This window comes from Phascolarctos cinereus, unplaced genomic scaffold (genome assembly GCF_003287225.1).
Source record: "Phascolarctos cinereus isolate Bilbo 61053 unplaced genomic scaffold, phaCin_HiC Scaffold_1;HRSCAF=81, whole genome shotgun sequence".
Taxonomy (NCBI): Eukaryota; Metazoa; Chordata; class Mammalia; order Diprotodontia; family Phascolarctidae; genus Phascolarctos; species Phascolarctos cinereus.
Window position 1 is genome coordinate 261,667,370 of NW_027555514.1, and position 15,404 is coordinate 261,682,773.

The 15,404-nt window shown below is 40.2% G+C and overlaps 1 protein-coding gene across 1 annotated transcript in view; it reads left to right on the forward strand.

Annotated features, from left to right (window-relative positions):
- The first annotated feature begins 1,306 nt into the window (after window positions 1-1,306).
- PLEKHG7 (pleckstrin homology and RhoGEF domain containing G7) overlaps window positions 1,307-15,404 on the forward strand; it is a 74,446-nt gene continuing 60,348 nt past the window's right edge. The window contains exons 1-2 of the mRNA XM_021006421.2: window positions 1,307-2,091; window positions 4,056-4,078. Coding sequence (XP_020862080.1) covers window positions 1,402-2,091; window positions 4,056-4,078 — 713 coding nt within the window. The 5' untranslated portion in view covers window positions 1,307-1,401. The remainder of the gene's footprint in view (window positions 2,092-4,055; window positions 4,079-15,404) is intronic.

The window sequence follows — 15,404 nt, forward strand, 5'->3', positions numbered from 1 at the left end:
AGAAAGGTCAAGGAAAGACCAGTGTGGTGCTGAAACCAGGCAGAGCATGTAGGTATATATGCATATACATGGGCATGTGTTTGTCCACACATACATGTGATATATGTACATACAAAATACTAGATCAGAAATTCTTTTGAAGTCAGTCCTCCACTGGGAACACTAAAATGCAAACGTAGCAATAGGAATTTCAGGTTTTCAGACAAGAATCCAGTAAACTGTACTCACTGTTTAAATCTCTGCAATGAGACTTTATCTGTCATTCTCTTCTATCTGAATCCTACCCACGAACTATGAAGTAGAAGGTGGGGGGGGCGGGGAGGAAGGTGATGGTGGGAAGGCTCCTGAGCTGGTAAAATAGGGGTTACTAAGTATGTATTCTAAAGTTTTTTGTTGTTATTCAATTTTTTCCGTCATTTCCAACTTCCACCTATAAAATAAAGGAATTGAACTAGATTCCCAAGAATACAACTAGATTTCCAAGGTCCCTTTCAGCTCTAAATCTACAGTCCTATGTTCTATACCAAAATGGTGTGGGGGTGGGGGCAATAGTAGATTTTTCAGGTGTCAGTATGGGCTCACCTCATCTCATTAAGGACTGAAAGTAACCAAGAATTAACTCTTGGAATAACTTTTATCTTTAGATTTTTTTTTCTATGCATGGTGAAGCCATTTCAAAATTGCCCTGAACAAAATTTTGCTTTATGAATGGGATATATGCCTCTTCCTAGATTACTTGGGGGTTAGGAGAATGGGGGCAAGAATGATTTAGTAACTAATAATCATTGGAAACAGATCTCTAATTACACAGGGATGAAGAACATCTGGTGAATTGGTGGGAAGAGAGTATATTCAAACTATTTTCCTAAAATCACAATTGATAAGATCTTAAATGTGTTTAAAAATGCTTTTCATCATAATCTCTAAAGCCTTCTATAACTTAAACCCCAAGGAAAGCTTCCTGGCTTCCTTTGTTTGCGTCCCCAAGATACACTGGTGAGGGCAAGGTACTGCATTAAAAAAAACCCACAACATCAGAACCTAGGGGAAACTAAATACATCTTTATTCATTTACAGTGGAATCATCAACAACGTGAGTTCCAAGAAGCCTCCTAAGAATCTTTATAAAATTTTTTTAAAGCTTTCTTCTTAGAAACAGGAAGACATGTTATTAGGCAGTAAATAAACTTCAATAACCAAAGTATTTAGATCAAAATGGTGGGATCCCAAAAGTTAATTATGGTATTGTTATTTTTTTTTATCGAGATGGTAATCCTACTATTTATCTTTCCATCTAGCACTGACGGTGAATCAGAAATTCCAAACGTTCCCCCACATCCCCTAATATGACTCTTCATTATTGACAACAGATTCTGAGCTCTTGGTTCATTTTATCTAAAAATGCAACAGCACTCTCTTGACAACACTCTGGAACCAAATGAAGGAGTTTGCTTGAACATGGAACATGAGAAGGTAGATCACAGTGGGAGTTCTTCAGAGAACAGTGATTCAGAGAGCATCCCGCAGGCTCCCTCTGAAAATGTGGGATTTGCATCTGGGCAGGACAAAGAGTCTTCCAATACATTGATACAGGGAAGAGGTCATCGGGGTCCTGCTAACCAGTCTCCAAAGAGTCCCTCAGCACAGTATGGCAGTGGCTGGGGTAGTCTCTTCCAATTTGATAGGCAAGCCCCGAGCCGGATTTCAACCTCTCCCACCTTGAGGCGGCTCAGAAGTAGCACCTCTCAGCTGCCCCCTCATCAGGACTCTTTGGAAACATCTAACTGGGGAAACTGGAAGCGGGGCCAGGGTTCTCTGAGCTCCCTTTATGAAAGTCTTTCCAGAAGCCCTAAGGCTTGCTCTCAGTCTCTGTCATCCTTGAACCTCAGTCCCAAAGCAGTTCCCCACTTGCAAACAACAACGGCACCGTTCAGTTTTACAAACTCCAAAACCAGTTGTCCATGTCCAACAAACAGCCTCGTAGACAACGGTGCTTGCCTTGGGCCACAGACCCACTCCAACCATACTTCTCTACCTGGGAAAGAACCTCAGCCTCAGCTTGGATCTGTGACCCACGACAAATGGAATCCGGTAAGTGGGCTCAAGACTGTTCAAATTTAAATAGGTCCCACATCTCTAACCAACCCCTGGGCTTTCACTCAATGATTCACTACCCCTGGGTAGACCCTAACTATGCCCCTTTCCAGGGGGCAGCATAGTCAATGGTCAATAAACATGTATTAAGCACCTGTTATGCACCAGGCACCCTACTATGATATAGTGGGACAGTATACTGCATTTGCACTCGGAAGACCTGGGTTCAAAGCCTATCCCTGTTACTACCTATATAATATTGAGACAATCCTTTCATTTCTCCGACCCCCATTCCTCACCTGTAAGGTGAGCAGGTTGAACTAGATCTCCTCAAAGGTCCCTTCTAGCCAAGTCTATGATGCTATGATCTTACTCTTTTGAAAAGCAAAGATGCCTCAAACACATAGGCTAAAGGAGGATCGGTTCACTTTTTTGAAAGGGAGGGGAGGGGTGATATGCTCCCAACATTGGAGAAAACCGAGAGACCCCAGAAGGAAGAGGTTCCATTAAGTCTAGCCTTCTGCTCTTAGTTACTGCTTCCATTTTTAATAATTCCCATGAATCCATGGCTGTCCTGACCTGCCCAGAGACAGAGCAGGCACTAAGCATTGAACCAGCCTCACCTAAAGTCCATAGTATTTTGCTGAAGTAGGTGGTGCCATAGTGCATAGAGTGCCAGATCTGGAGTCGGGAAGATTCATCTTCCTGAGTTCAAATCTGGCCTCAGATAGTTATTAGCTGTGTGACCCTAAGCAAGTCACTTAAATCAGTTTGCCTCAGTTTCCTCATCTGTAAAAAGAGCTGGAGAAAGAAATGGCAAACCACTCCAGTATCTTTGCCAAGAAAACCCTAAATGGGGTCACAGAGAGTCAAACACAACTGAAAAAAAGACTAAATAACAATAAGGCAAATGTAGAAATTCACACTGGATTTGGGACATCCATTCGTAGTTTGGTAGAGTTGGGGAGCAATGAGTGACAAGCATGTATTTATTTTTAAAAATACCCACTATTTACTGGTAACTGTGCTAGACATCAACAATAAAACCCTTCGTCTCCCCACCAATGAAAACGGTTCCTGTCCTCAAGCAGCTTCTATTCCACTGAGAGTGAGAGTGCAGGAATGCACCAGGTACACAGATACATACAAAGGAATTTCTGGGGTTGGATACTAGCAGGTGGGTGGGACAGGTCTTGTTTCAGAGGTCACAGTTAAGCTGGGTCCTGTGAAGAGAGAGAGGGATTCTATGAGGTAGAGATAAGGAGAGAATATATCCACAGGAGCAGTGCATTATCGTGGAAAGAACACTGGATTTTGAATGGAAGGACCAGGATTCAAATGCTGACTCTGGTCCTTAGGCCTATTTGTGTGCCTTGGGCAGGTCACTTAACCTGGTGGCCCTTGCTTTCCCCACCCCCCATAAAATCAGGTGGTGAGATTTCTTTTAGTTCTAGTCTATGATCGTTGAGGGCAGGAAATGGTTGGGTTTTTCTTTCTTTGTATATATGCATAGTGCCTAGCAGACAGTAGGTGCTAAATAAATGCTATTGCTTGATTGGTTGCAGCTCAGAAATGGAATGTAATGCATGGGAACAAGAGTCAGGCCAGTTTGGCTGCAATGTAAGGCAGAAGAGAGGAGTCATGTGAAATAAGACAGTCAAGATAGTCTAGAACCAAGTTGGGAAGGCTTTTAATGCCACAGAAATAGTTGTATTTCATCCTAGTGGTAACTGGGAACCTTTGAAGCTTATTGAGCAGAAGAGTGACATAGTCAGACCTGTGCTTTAGAAATAGGCTTAGAAAAAAAAGAAAATTCTTTGAAAATCCCAACTCCATTTAACCAAACTCTGGATTTGACAATTCTGGTTGAGGTCAATGTGGTTTTTTTTTTCTTTCAAAATACTTACTTCATAACCTAGATGACTAAATTTGATTAAACTCAGCATTTCTTTTCATTTTAGGGAGAAGAATCTTCCCAGTCCAGGTATGCACATATTTATTTTTCCTGTGCTATATAAACTGTCAATTACTGTTTTGTGTGTGTGTGTGTACTTTTAAAATCTCAATTCCTTTGAGGTAAAGGAATCACGCATTTAATAGGTATCTACTGTGTGCCAACGCCTGCACCAAGCTATTATTTCATTTGATCCTCACAGCAGTGCTAGGAGGTAGATGATATTATTGCCTCCCATTTTACAGTAGAGGAAACTGAAGCAGATGGAAGTTAAGTGACTTGTCCAGGGTCACACAGCTAGTAAATGTCTGAGGATTCGGACTCTCATTTCCTGACTCCAGGCCCAGGGCTCTATCCACTGAGCCATATAGATACCAAAGGTGGTGAAAAGGCTGTAAAAAACAATTGTGATTGGGGGAGCTAGGTGGTGCAGTGGATAAAGCTCTGGCCTTGGAGCCAGGAGGACCTGAGTTCAAATCCAGTCTCAGACACATGACACTTACTAGCTGTGTGAACCGGCTAAGTCACTTAACCCTGATTGCCTCACCAAAAAAAAATAATTGTGATACCATTTCATAAGTCTTGGTCTCCATGAAGGTGGAAAGAAGTAGCTCGTTATAAATGATAGAAGGTTATTTTGAGAGCTAAATCATTACACTTGCTTGTAGGTGGGGACTTATTTCCCACATCCCTCTCTACTGTGTTCAGGTGTATTAATCCTGTTTCAGACAGGCCACGGCAGTCAGGTACTGTCACTGACTTAGTTTTAACTACTCTGGCTTAATTACCACACTCCATGTGGCAGGGTTTTTTGGTTTAAGAAAACAAAATGTACAAAGATATCAAAGGTACTTTGATGCTTCTGTGTTTGGAAGGCTGGTGCTGTCCAGTGGAAGGATAGAGTGTTGGACGTGTTATAGGACCATAGATTTAGAGTTAGAAACAACTTCCCAGGTCATTTGGGCCAACCTCTTCATCTTACACGTAAACCACCCTGCAAACCTAAAGTATTATATGCAGTAAATATCTGTTGTTGTCCCATCCATCTGGTAACTCCCCTCCCTGGTGCTGATCACACTCCACCTATGTCTTCTTATGCTGCACAATTCTTGTCCATGGATCCCCTCATGGTGCTAGAGACTTTCCTCTAGGACTCGGTGACTTCAAACCCCAATAGAAATGGGTCCCACAGAGGCATATTGACTTGGAAAACCACAAATTAACATTGTCTGTATTGTATTTAATTTTTATTTATTTTGTTAAACATTTCCCCATTACATTGTAATGGGCTTACAGCCCCTTAGCCATGAGTTTGACGTCTCTGCCTAGGTCAGATATAGATATCTTAGATATAGGCAATACCATGGTAACACTCAGGCTGCTCATCTGTGACTCTTCCTTCTACCTTGACAACTCTTTTACCTCATTGTATAATGTCTCTCTATGCTGTTTGAGGTTGTGGGTGATTAATCATTAGAACTATTCAATAGAGGATGCTAGATGGTGCAGTGGATAGAGCACTGGACTTAGAATCAGGAAGACTCAGCTTCCTGAGTTCGAATCTTGGCTTCAAGACACTAGCTATGTGACCCTAGGCAAGTCACTTAACCTTGTTTGCCTCAATTTTTTCATCTGTAAAATGATCTGGAGAAGGAAATGTCAAATCACTCAGGTCGTGAAGAGCAGACATGACTGAAACAACTGAATAACAACAACAATATGCAATAGGTCAGGCTCCTTACAACCACTGTGTGCCCCACCACTGCACTCTGGGCTACTCACATTTTTTTAATCTCCAAATATCTTATCACGCTCCAATTCTTAATTTGTAACTATAGTATTATGAGGAAAATATTGCCATTGGAACATTTTTATGTTTTGTCTTTGTCAGGAACAGTTTGGAATAATTAAAAGCATTGTCCAATTTCCCAAATGCAGTCTATCCCACTTCTTTCTCCTCTTCAAATCTGAATCTAGCTCCTTGGTTAGTAAGGGTCATTGTCCATCTGTAATGTCTACCAGGTATATATTCACTGATGGTCTAACCCATTGATATCAAACTCAAATAGAAATGGGGCCATTAATGGGTATATAAGCATCCCTGCAGGCAGCATTTTGACTTAGAAAAGCACATATTTAACATTACCGATGTTCTATTGTATCTTATTTCATTCCATATTTTCCAATTACATTTTCATCTGGCTCGGTTACACACTTGGTTCAGGTACAACTTGTAGGGCTGTAGCCAAAGAGTAGTGTGTTTGGTACCTCTGGTCTAACCAAAGGGCTGCCCATCCGGTGGCATAGTGTCATCTGGGCAATGTGTTCTTCATCATCCAGTTGGGTTTTTTTCTGTGTGAAGGGCTAGAAATCTGTATTTATAAGAGAGATTCTGAGGCTGAGCGTGGGGGTGCATGCCCATAATGCCTGCAGCTGTGGAAGCTGAAGTTAGTCTCCATTGCTTGAGTTCTAGAATTCTGAGCTGCAGTCAGGTTAAAGATATTGAATATCTATACCAAGTCTGGCACCATGGTGAGCCCTGAGAGTGTGATGCTACCAGGCTCCCTAACGGGAGGTGTCAGAAACTGAGCAGATCAAAGCTTTTGTGCCAATTGTGAGTGGCCATTGCACTCCCAGCCTGGGAGAGATAGGAAGACCCTTCCTCTAAGTAAAAACATAAATAAGTAAATCAATAAAAGAGATTCCAAGTACAAACACAAATGGAGCAAGATGTGCCTACTAAGCATCTTTTCTGTGCTCCACTGGCTTCTTCTTATGCTAACATAATGAATGAAACAATCTCTATTCACATGGGATTTACGATAGGGAAGATGACACATACATGTTATTTATAAGTCTGTATCAAATACATAAAGAGAACTAATATAAAGAAATACAAAGGCAAACTGCTGGTCTCACATCTAAAAGGGCATGTATGCATACCCTCTGCTCTCAGAAAGGTCATGCCCAGAAGGCCTTGGTGGAGGAATGGGGAAGGAAGAGATGAAGAGCTAGAGAGGGAAAGCCATGTCTAAATCATAGCATGTCAGAACTAGAAGGGACCTTGTACATTATGTATCCAATACAACTGTCTCAATTTAATAAGGGGGAGGACTATGTTGGAAATTTAATATAATTTAAATTATTAATTAATTAAATGTATTCATTTAGCAAGTATTCATTAGGCGCTTCTAGCAGAATCTCAGTTTATTAATTCTAGCATCTAATAATAAATCTACCAGCATTCATTAAGTACCTACTGTGGGCCAAGTTCTGTGCTGGGTCCTGAGGATCCAAAGACATAAATGAAACAGTTCTTGCCCTTGCGCTTACAGTCTATTAGGGAAAACAACGTATAAATGCAAACTAAATAACGCCAGAGGAGAATCTTCAGAAGAGGGTTCCCTTTCTTCCAGATGCAGCACTGGCCTGACTTTACTTCTTTGCCTTTGTTACTCGAGAGGAATTGGAATCGTTGGCGTGGATTTCTTGCCTCAAACTAGAACCTGCAGTTGAGAAAAGTCTCTCTTCCCTGAATGTTAGCATTTTATCAACCCCAGCAGTTTCCTGGTGCCTCTTGGCACCTTTCACCCAGAGCACTTGACTTAACACATTATTGTTCTTTTGTTTGTGGTCATGTCTGATACTTCATGACCCATTAGGGGACAAAGATACTGGAGTGGTCTGCCATTTCCTTCTCTGGCTCATTTTACAGATGAGGAAACTGAGGCAAATAGGGTTAAGTGACTTGCCCAGGGTCACCTAGCTAGGAAGTGTCTGAGGCCAGATTTGAACTCATGAAGATGAGTCTTGGATTCCAAGCTCAGCCGTCTATATAGTATGGTGCCACCTAGCTGCCACTGAGCCATTGTTCTTGCTTTTGAATAGAACTCTCTGGATTTGAAATGATGAGGTTTCACATCCAGTAAGAAATGTGAGCTCCTTGACAGCAGGGATGGTCTTGCTTTTAAAGTTGAATTCTAAAGCTTAGCGTGGTACCTGGTACACACAGTAGGTGCTTATTGATTCAAGAAGGAAGACTTAAAGATGATTCTAATTTTTAGAGCCAAAGGGTCTGGGCATCAATTCAAGAACCATTTGTCAAGCACCTACTGCAATACCAGAGTGATTTTTCTTTGCTTTTGTCATCCAAGAAGGATTGGGATTGACAACATTTGTTTTGGGCACCATGGCCCCCTTTCTGTACCCTCTCTCTCCTCAGTGAACTCTTATTTTCCCTTCTCCAAGGCCTAGTTTCATGCTTATACCCCCTCGAAAAAAAAACCTGTTTTCAGAGGCAACATGACATTAAAAAAATGGAGCTCAGGGCCTGGATTCAAATCCTACCTTAAAGACTATTTTGCTGTGAGACCTGTAACTTCTCTGGATCTCAGTTTCCTCATCTGTAAAATTCAAGGGGTGAATTCCAGAGCCAAGGTCCTTTCTAGTTCTAAACCTATGATCTTGTGAAAAATTAAGTTACAAAAAGCTAATAAGGCTTAAAGTGTGTGTTCTTTTTTATTTTTTTAACACCCTTACCCCCAGGTTATTTGTATTTTAAAAGAGATCAAAGTTTTAAGCCAAGGAAATGAAGCAGAACTGAGGAACAAAGTTTTAAACCAAAGGAATAAAGTAGAATCAGGGAATTTGGTTGTCAACCAGGCAGTGGAGGAGAGATGAGGGAGTGGGCCCTTTGGATAATAATATTAATAGCTCACATTTATATAATTCTATAAGGTTTGCTAAGTGCTTTAAAATATTATCTCATTTTACCCGAACAACAATCCTCCAAGACAGGTGTTATTATTAGCCCCATTTTATAGAGGCAGGATTTGAACCCAGGTCCTCAGCTCCATCCTTTATATCACATTGCCTCTTTGAGAGCAGATTTCTTCTGAGAGAGTATAAAGAAACTAGGCACTGGAGAAGGTAAAGGTCCTCAGACAGACAGAGGCTAAGTGACTTACCTAGGTCACACAGCCAGTAAGTGTCTAAGGCAAGACTTGAACTCTGATCTTTGTGAAGCCAGGTCAAGTGCTCTAACCATTTCACCACCTGTTGTTCAGCTGTTTCAGTTGTCTGATTCTTCATGACCCCATTTGGAGATTTCTTGAAAAAGATACCAGTAGTTTGCTATTTCCTTCTCCAGCTCATTTTACAGATGAAGGAACTGAGGCAAACAGGCTTAAGTGACTTGCCCAGATTTGGATTCCAGACCCAGAGCTCTATCCACTGTTCTATCTAACTGACCATTTCACCACCCAGCTCAGTAGCTAAGGTCACTCCCTCCTAGAGCCAGCCCTACAGCTGGTATAAGAGGAGATAATACTCTGATTTCTATGAAAATAGTCTAAAGGAAATGAGAACAAAAATCTATCCAAATGAGCAGCTGGAGTAGCATTGCCTTGAAACACACAAGAATGAGTATTGGAAGCCACTCATAAGGAAGTAAGACAGCCCAACTGGGGTCATGGGCAAACGGCCTTTGAGGTATTGTCCAGTCTCATCTTTGCAAAACATAATATTTATTCTTTCCCTAAACTATAATGAAACAATCAGATGTTCTTCCCTCAAAGAAAAACATTCAGAAAAATGTTTTCCAGCATAATGCTGGGACCCTGAAGGTGCATGACTTTATGCTGACTTGTTTTGTATTGTTTAAAGGAAAAAGCCAAATTATCTTAGATCTGGTGATAAACTGATGTGGGCAGTTCATGCTTTGCCTGACGGCAGAACACTTAGAAAACATTTAACAGACAGAGATGAGATGACGAGTATATCAGTTGAGTTCAGGTGCTGACTGACTTCCAAGGCACTATAACATGGTTACTTCCTCTTTCTCTCTCTCTCCCACAGAGAAAATCCCCAACCATTCTGCCCTCTTCTCTTCCCCAAGGCTTCTTCTTCCCTCCCTTCTTTTCCTGCCAACAAGTAATTCTCCTGCTGACAACTCTGTCCATCAAGACAGAACAATAATAATCCCAGTGTTTGCTACCTTTCTTCCCCTGGAATGCACAGAAAAGTAGCACCTGACATAGCTTCTCTGGTGGAGTAGAAAAGCACGAACCCTAAATCCTCAGGGTTGGACTGTCTCCACAACCCTCATTGGCCTTAGCATTCTAGCCCTTAACCCACTAAATTACCAAATTATCTCTCCCATTCTTTGGAATTTGTTTTAATTACTTCTTGGATGGTTTTCATATCATGAATTACAAAGTTAAACTAAAGATGAATTTTCCACTGGGTACAAAAACTGCTAGAAATGCCTCAGCTCTTTCTAACAATTAATCCATTGCCAAGAAACCAATATGTAGACACAACATGAACATCTAAGGTCCCTTCCAGGTCCAAATCATCCTACTTGCTGCTCTCTTTTTTCCTATCCCTTTTCCTCTTTTCTTTCCTAAGGTCACTCACAGATGCAGACAGACAAAATTGGACTCAAGTAAGAAAATTCTTAGCATAAGAACTATACAAAAGTGGAATGAGCTGAAGGAAAGGAAGTACCTTCACTGGAGGTCTTTAAGCAAGAAGCTGGGTGAGTTCTTGCCAAGTCTGTCTTAGAAGGGAATCTTGGTCAGATATAGACTGGATTAGATGGCCAGTGAGGTCCCTAACTGTGTCACAGGGTCATATTAAAAGCTAAAAGGAAACTTGGAGGACATTGGGTCGAACACCCTTATTTTAGATGAGGAAACTGAAGCACAGAGAAGCTAAGTAATTTGCCTTGGAAACATATATACACAGTATCTACTTGCATATATATGTCATGCATATACATATATGTATATACACATATGTATATACACATGTACACATTCCCTAACCTTTCAGTCTTTCTTCTAAATTCCATACCTATGTCCTCAGTGGCTTATAAGACATCTCATCCTAGATGTTTCACAATCACCTAAACTCAGCATTTCCAAAACTGAGCTCACCATCTTTCCCTCTAAATTTCCCTCTTCTTATTTAATTATTTTTGTCTATGGCAACACCATCCTCTTCCTTCTCACTGACTTCTCATATCCAATCTGCTACTAAATCCTATTGACTCTACCTCGGGGATATCTCTCATACCCATTCCTTCTTCTCAATTCCCAATGCTACCATTATAAAATAGATCTTCCTTACCACCCACCTATTATACCATAATAGCCTTCTAGCAGGTCTTCCTGCCTCCATTCTTACCGGACAGTCCATCTTTCATGCCACTTAAATGCTCAAAAGTCTTCACTAGCTCTGGACTGCTTCCTCCATAAAGTTCAAACCCCCTTGTTTGTCATTCAGATCTCTTCATCACCTGGTACTATCCCACTGTTATACCCTTCTCTTGAATTACTCCCCTCCATATAAACTCTATGCTTCAGTCAAACTGAACTATTCTCTGACTCTCAAATGGTCATGTTTGTTCATGTCCCTATGCCTTTGCTCACTCTATTATTTATACATTACGTATGCATAATATGTATGCACTATAATATTACAAGAAAACTATTGAATTTGATTCAGAAGACCCCAGTTAAGATCCTGGATCTTCTATTACTAGTGTAATTCTTGGGTAAATCATTTCAATTCCTTCAGTTTCCTAATCTACAAAATAATCTCTAAGATTCCTTCTAATACCAAGTCTATGGTTCTAAGGGGTTAGATTCTATGGCTCTTACATTCCCTTTTAGCTCTATATCCAAGATCTGCCAACTATCTTCTCTCCAACCTATGTGATACTGGGCAAGTTCCTCAAATTCTCTAGTACTTAGTTTCCTTATCCGTAAAATGAGATGTCTAGACTAGATGACCTCCCTGCCAGATCTAAATCTTTGATCCTATGATACTTCTCTTCAAATCAGGTGAATTTCCATTCATCATTCAAAGATGCATTCAAATGATACCTAGTCAATGAAGATTTCCCTGATCTCCCCGCTTGGTAATGCCTTTTCTCCTGAGACCTCACTTAGCTCCTAACTGGTAAAGTAGCATGGTTACTTTTTTCCTGCTCTCATGTATTTATCACATAATACTATCTTGCAGCAATTTCTGTTGGTGACTCAATCCCTCATCTTCCCTGCACTGGACTCCAGGTCTATGAGAATGGAAACGTTTATTCCTAAAATCTGTATCTCATTTGACACTGAGCAAAGTGTTCTTCACTAACTATTTAATGTTTGTTGAATGATGGCAGCTATAGTAGCCCTGTTACCAAAATGTCTGTCAGTACCATGGCCAGAGATTGTGGGACCAATGAGAGTAGTTGTGTGGTTCAGCACTAAGATATATGTAAGTCAGATACTTCTCACAGTTAGGGACATTGTGCCACCATTTTGATGGCATAGAGGTCAGCTTCACCAGAAATTATAAGATCATAGATGTAGAGTTAGCAGGAACCTTAGAGAACATCTAAGCCAATACTTCCATTTTCCAGTCTGTTATGAAAGCTAGTAATGTTAAAGATGGACTGACCTTTGCACCTTTGAGCAATCTGAATTATCCTCAGAAATTAAAGTAAGACTCACATGATTCTCTTAGTCACTGTTTGCCCCAGTGTGAGTATGGCTATGTATCTTTCCTACTGTGGTAACCTATACAGAAACAACATGGGGAATGTATAGCCATGTTCCTTTCACAGGTGTCTGATATTTTTGTGAAAGCACATGATACCCATTCCTATCTGATAAGGGGTCAGTTATGCATAGTTGAATTGAATCTATTATAAGAAGGATTTTTTAGAGACAACTTGAGTGGCATTTCTGACATCATGATCACTTTGAGATTCTGCCCTGCCACCATAAGGTAGTATTTCGAGAGACCAGAGTTGATACTTAAGAGAAGCCCTTGAATAGCCCTAGAGCTAACCTTGTAGTCCTCTCAAGTTAAACCATGTGATCTGACGATAAAATAGCCTGGTGGGATAGAAATAGCATGAGACTAAGTCTTTGGCAGCTGAGAAGAACTTAAGATGATTGAAAATGTGATAATTTCCCAAATATGATTTATTGCTCTCTCTTCCTCATATTCATTTTGGGACACACCTGCAATTTCTTTACAAAATATATGTTCTAATGGAGTAACTCAATGGGCTGTCAATCTGACTGCATGTAATGATCTGACCAATAAACATTCTTCAACCACTTAAGGGTTTGCAAAGCACTTTCTTGTCTCACTTGGTCCTCCCAACAACCCAGTTAGTCAGGTGCTATTATTATTCCCATTTTACAGATAAGGAAATTGAGGCTAGGAGAAGATAAGTATCTTGCCCCAGGGTCACACACTCTTCAAGACTTTAAGGTACAGAGAAAGTGTTAACCTCCATTGGCAGAGGAAGTCTCCTCACTCAGGATTTTCCTATATCAATGAAATCACAGATCCAGTCCTCTTTCTTTGCAAAGATGCAGTACTAAGAGTTTAGAACATTGTATGTACTCTCAGACACAATCGGGGTATTGGCTAGCTTTAATGAATGGTTTTCCCTCTTTTTTATTCCTTATTGTAGTTGGTTGGTTTGTTGGGGAGAAAAGGGGGGGGGGAGATGTTCTTTGAAATAAAATTGGTGGAAAAAAATTGTTTAAAAAAATTAAAATAAATCCTTAGTGCTTATACAATTGCATAGGATTTCCTCTGTGGCCAGGTCAAACTGTGTTTCCTGAGCTCATTTTCTTGAATGTCATCGTCACTTCTTCACCAAACTGTTCTGGTACTGAGCTAAGTGTGAATAGTGACTCCTCTGAAGTGGTTGCATGTGTTTGAATTTGTACTATTTGAAGTTATAATTATGTAAAATATGGTCACTGGTTCCAGCTCAATGGAAATATGTGGCGTGAATGTGGTCATGCCAGTGTCATCAATGATGAAAACTGATTGCTGTGGAAATAGCTGAATTTGGTCCATTTCCTTTCCTTCTAGCTTCTATAAATGTTCTTGGGATAATCCCATTAGTTGGATTTCTTACCATGTTTTCTGTAGGTTTATCTTTTCCTCCAATGTATTTCATGATTTTGTGAAAAATTGTAATGTGCCTTCATCCTCCCCCATAATATTTTGGAAATAAGTTTATGCTCTAAAGCAATGTTTCCTCTTGGCTGCCATGATTCACTGGTTGGCAAGGACGTGAAGTGTTTGCCGGATAAGACCTTTTTTTTACCTCTGCTCTTCTGGCTTCTTCCTTGTGATGATCTGATCAGTCAACAACTGTGAATTAAGCATCTAACTCTGTGTCAGGCTCAAAGGAAAGAAGCTTCATGTGCCTGGAATGTTTTCCTTCTTCATCTCTGCCCCTTTGGAGCCCTTTGCTAGATTCAAGTTTCAGCTCAAGTATCCTACTTTCTCAGATTCTCCTAGTTTTAGTATTTGTGTATATAGCCTGTCTTTACTTAGCTGCAAACATGGTGTTTCTTCCCAATGGAATGTAAGATCCTTGAGGATAAATACTGTCTCACTTTTGCTGTTGTATGCTTAGTGCTTGGCACAGAGAAACTGCTCTAAGAAATGTCAGTGATTGAAATAAAGGTCTTCATTTGCCAAACTTCCCATCAATTTCTTTATTCATTTTTCCCAGAACTATCTTCCTATTTTGCAGCAACTTCTTTGTATCTTTGATTTCATTTATAGAAAAGTTATCAATATAGATGTGATTCTGGACCTTTAAGTGGTATGTGAATCAGTTGTCGGAGAAAAATCTCACAGAGTTCTTACAGTATTTGAGGAGGGGGTGTGGTTTCTGGACCTGTGATTTCATTAATCTGTGTAGGGACTGTTGAAGAAACTCATGCTCCCAAAGCAGATCCCCACTCAATCTGCTTCTTCTAGGCTTAGAAAACTGACCAGAACATGATAGGTTAAATGATTTGTGCAGGGTCATACAGCTTGTATGTGTCAGGACTTGAACCCACACTTTCATTAGACTGTAAGCTACCTGAGAGTAGCGATGGTTTTATTCTTTGTTTATACCCTCGGTACCTGGCACACAGGCAGAAACATTATACACAGCAGGCATTTAATAAATACTTACTTGCTTGATTGATTCATGGCCCCAAGGCTGGATCACTTTAGACCAATACTTCTTAAACTGTGGGTCGCAACCCCATATAAGGTCGCATAACTGAACATGGAAGTAGCGAAAAATTTGGCAACAGTAAAAGGTTTCTGAACGTGCAATGACCAAAATATTCCACCAAGATTTATATAAAAATAAACAAGCACATCTTATCATTAGTATGCAAATTTGCTTTCATCTTTAATAAATGGTAAAATTATACGTATACCAAAGATATCGTTTTAAAATAAATTTCTTTATGCTTTATTATGAGTAAATGTTTGACTTGTATACCTGTTTTATATACCTATATACCCATGGTTGAGTAAA